Source organism: Cenococcum geophilum (assembly GCF_001692895.1).
Source record: "Cenococcum geophilum 1.58 unplaced genomic scaffold K441scaffold_106, whole genome shotgun sequence".
NCBI lineage: Eukaryota > Fungi > Ascomycota > Dothideomycetes > Gloniales > Gloniaceae > Cenococcum > Cenococcum geophilum.
The window spans coordinates 234,840-235,389 of NW_027137664.1; the positions used below are offsets into that span (position 1 = coordinate 234,840).

Below are 550 nucleotides of genomic sequence, written 5' to 3' on the forward strand. Positions count from 1 at the left end.
TATGTCAATACGGGATTCGAAGGCAGCATCGATAACTGAAATACGATTTGTAGTCAGAATCAATACTCCTGTATAATATTCCAGTAGTCGAAGAAATACTAAAGAGGATGTTAGACGGGGAAAGCATGATAATCCTCTTGGACGTTCTCGACACAAGCTCATTGCGATCAAGATGGTCTTTTGAGCGGGCTTTAAGGAAGACATCAGCTTCATCAACTAGGAAGACCGAATTCCGGGGGGCACAACGTTTGAATACCCTGTGAGCTCGAAGAAGCTTTATCAATACAGCACGTATATCTAGATCTGTGCAGTGAGGTCAGTCTAGTTCTCTTTAATAGCTAGGTAGTCAGCTGTTTCTGCACGTGTGGATTACTAAGCCTGTCGTCCAACAAATGCTTGTGGCCTTAAAGCCTAATACTACTATCTGTAACATTCTGACTCAGCTACGCTGCTTTAGATACTTTTTGATACGACTAGCGCGAGACCTTATTTTTCATACAGCACTACAAAGCATACAATCACTGTAACAAGACAGCCATTATACAACGTC

The 550-nt window shown here is 42.0% G+C and overlaps 1 protein-coding gene across 1 annotated transcript; it reads right to left on the reverse strand.

Annotated features, from left to right (window-relative positions):
- On the reverse strand, nucleotides 1–259 carry K441DRAFT_507177 (uncharacterized protein; the record flags this gene model as incomplete). The annotated part of the gene is given in 2 exon segments (XM_067642063.1): nucleotides 1–136; nucleotides 153–259. Coding segments are annotated over 2 exon segments (243 nt in total), but the record flags the coding sequence as incomplete, so codon positions are not given.
- Nucleotides 260–550: the final 291 nt, after the last annotated feature.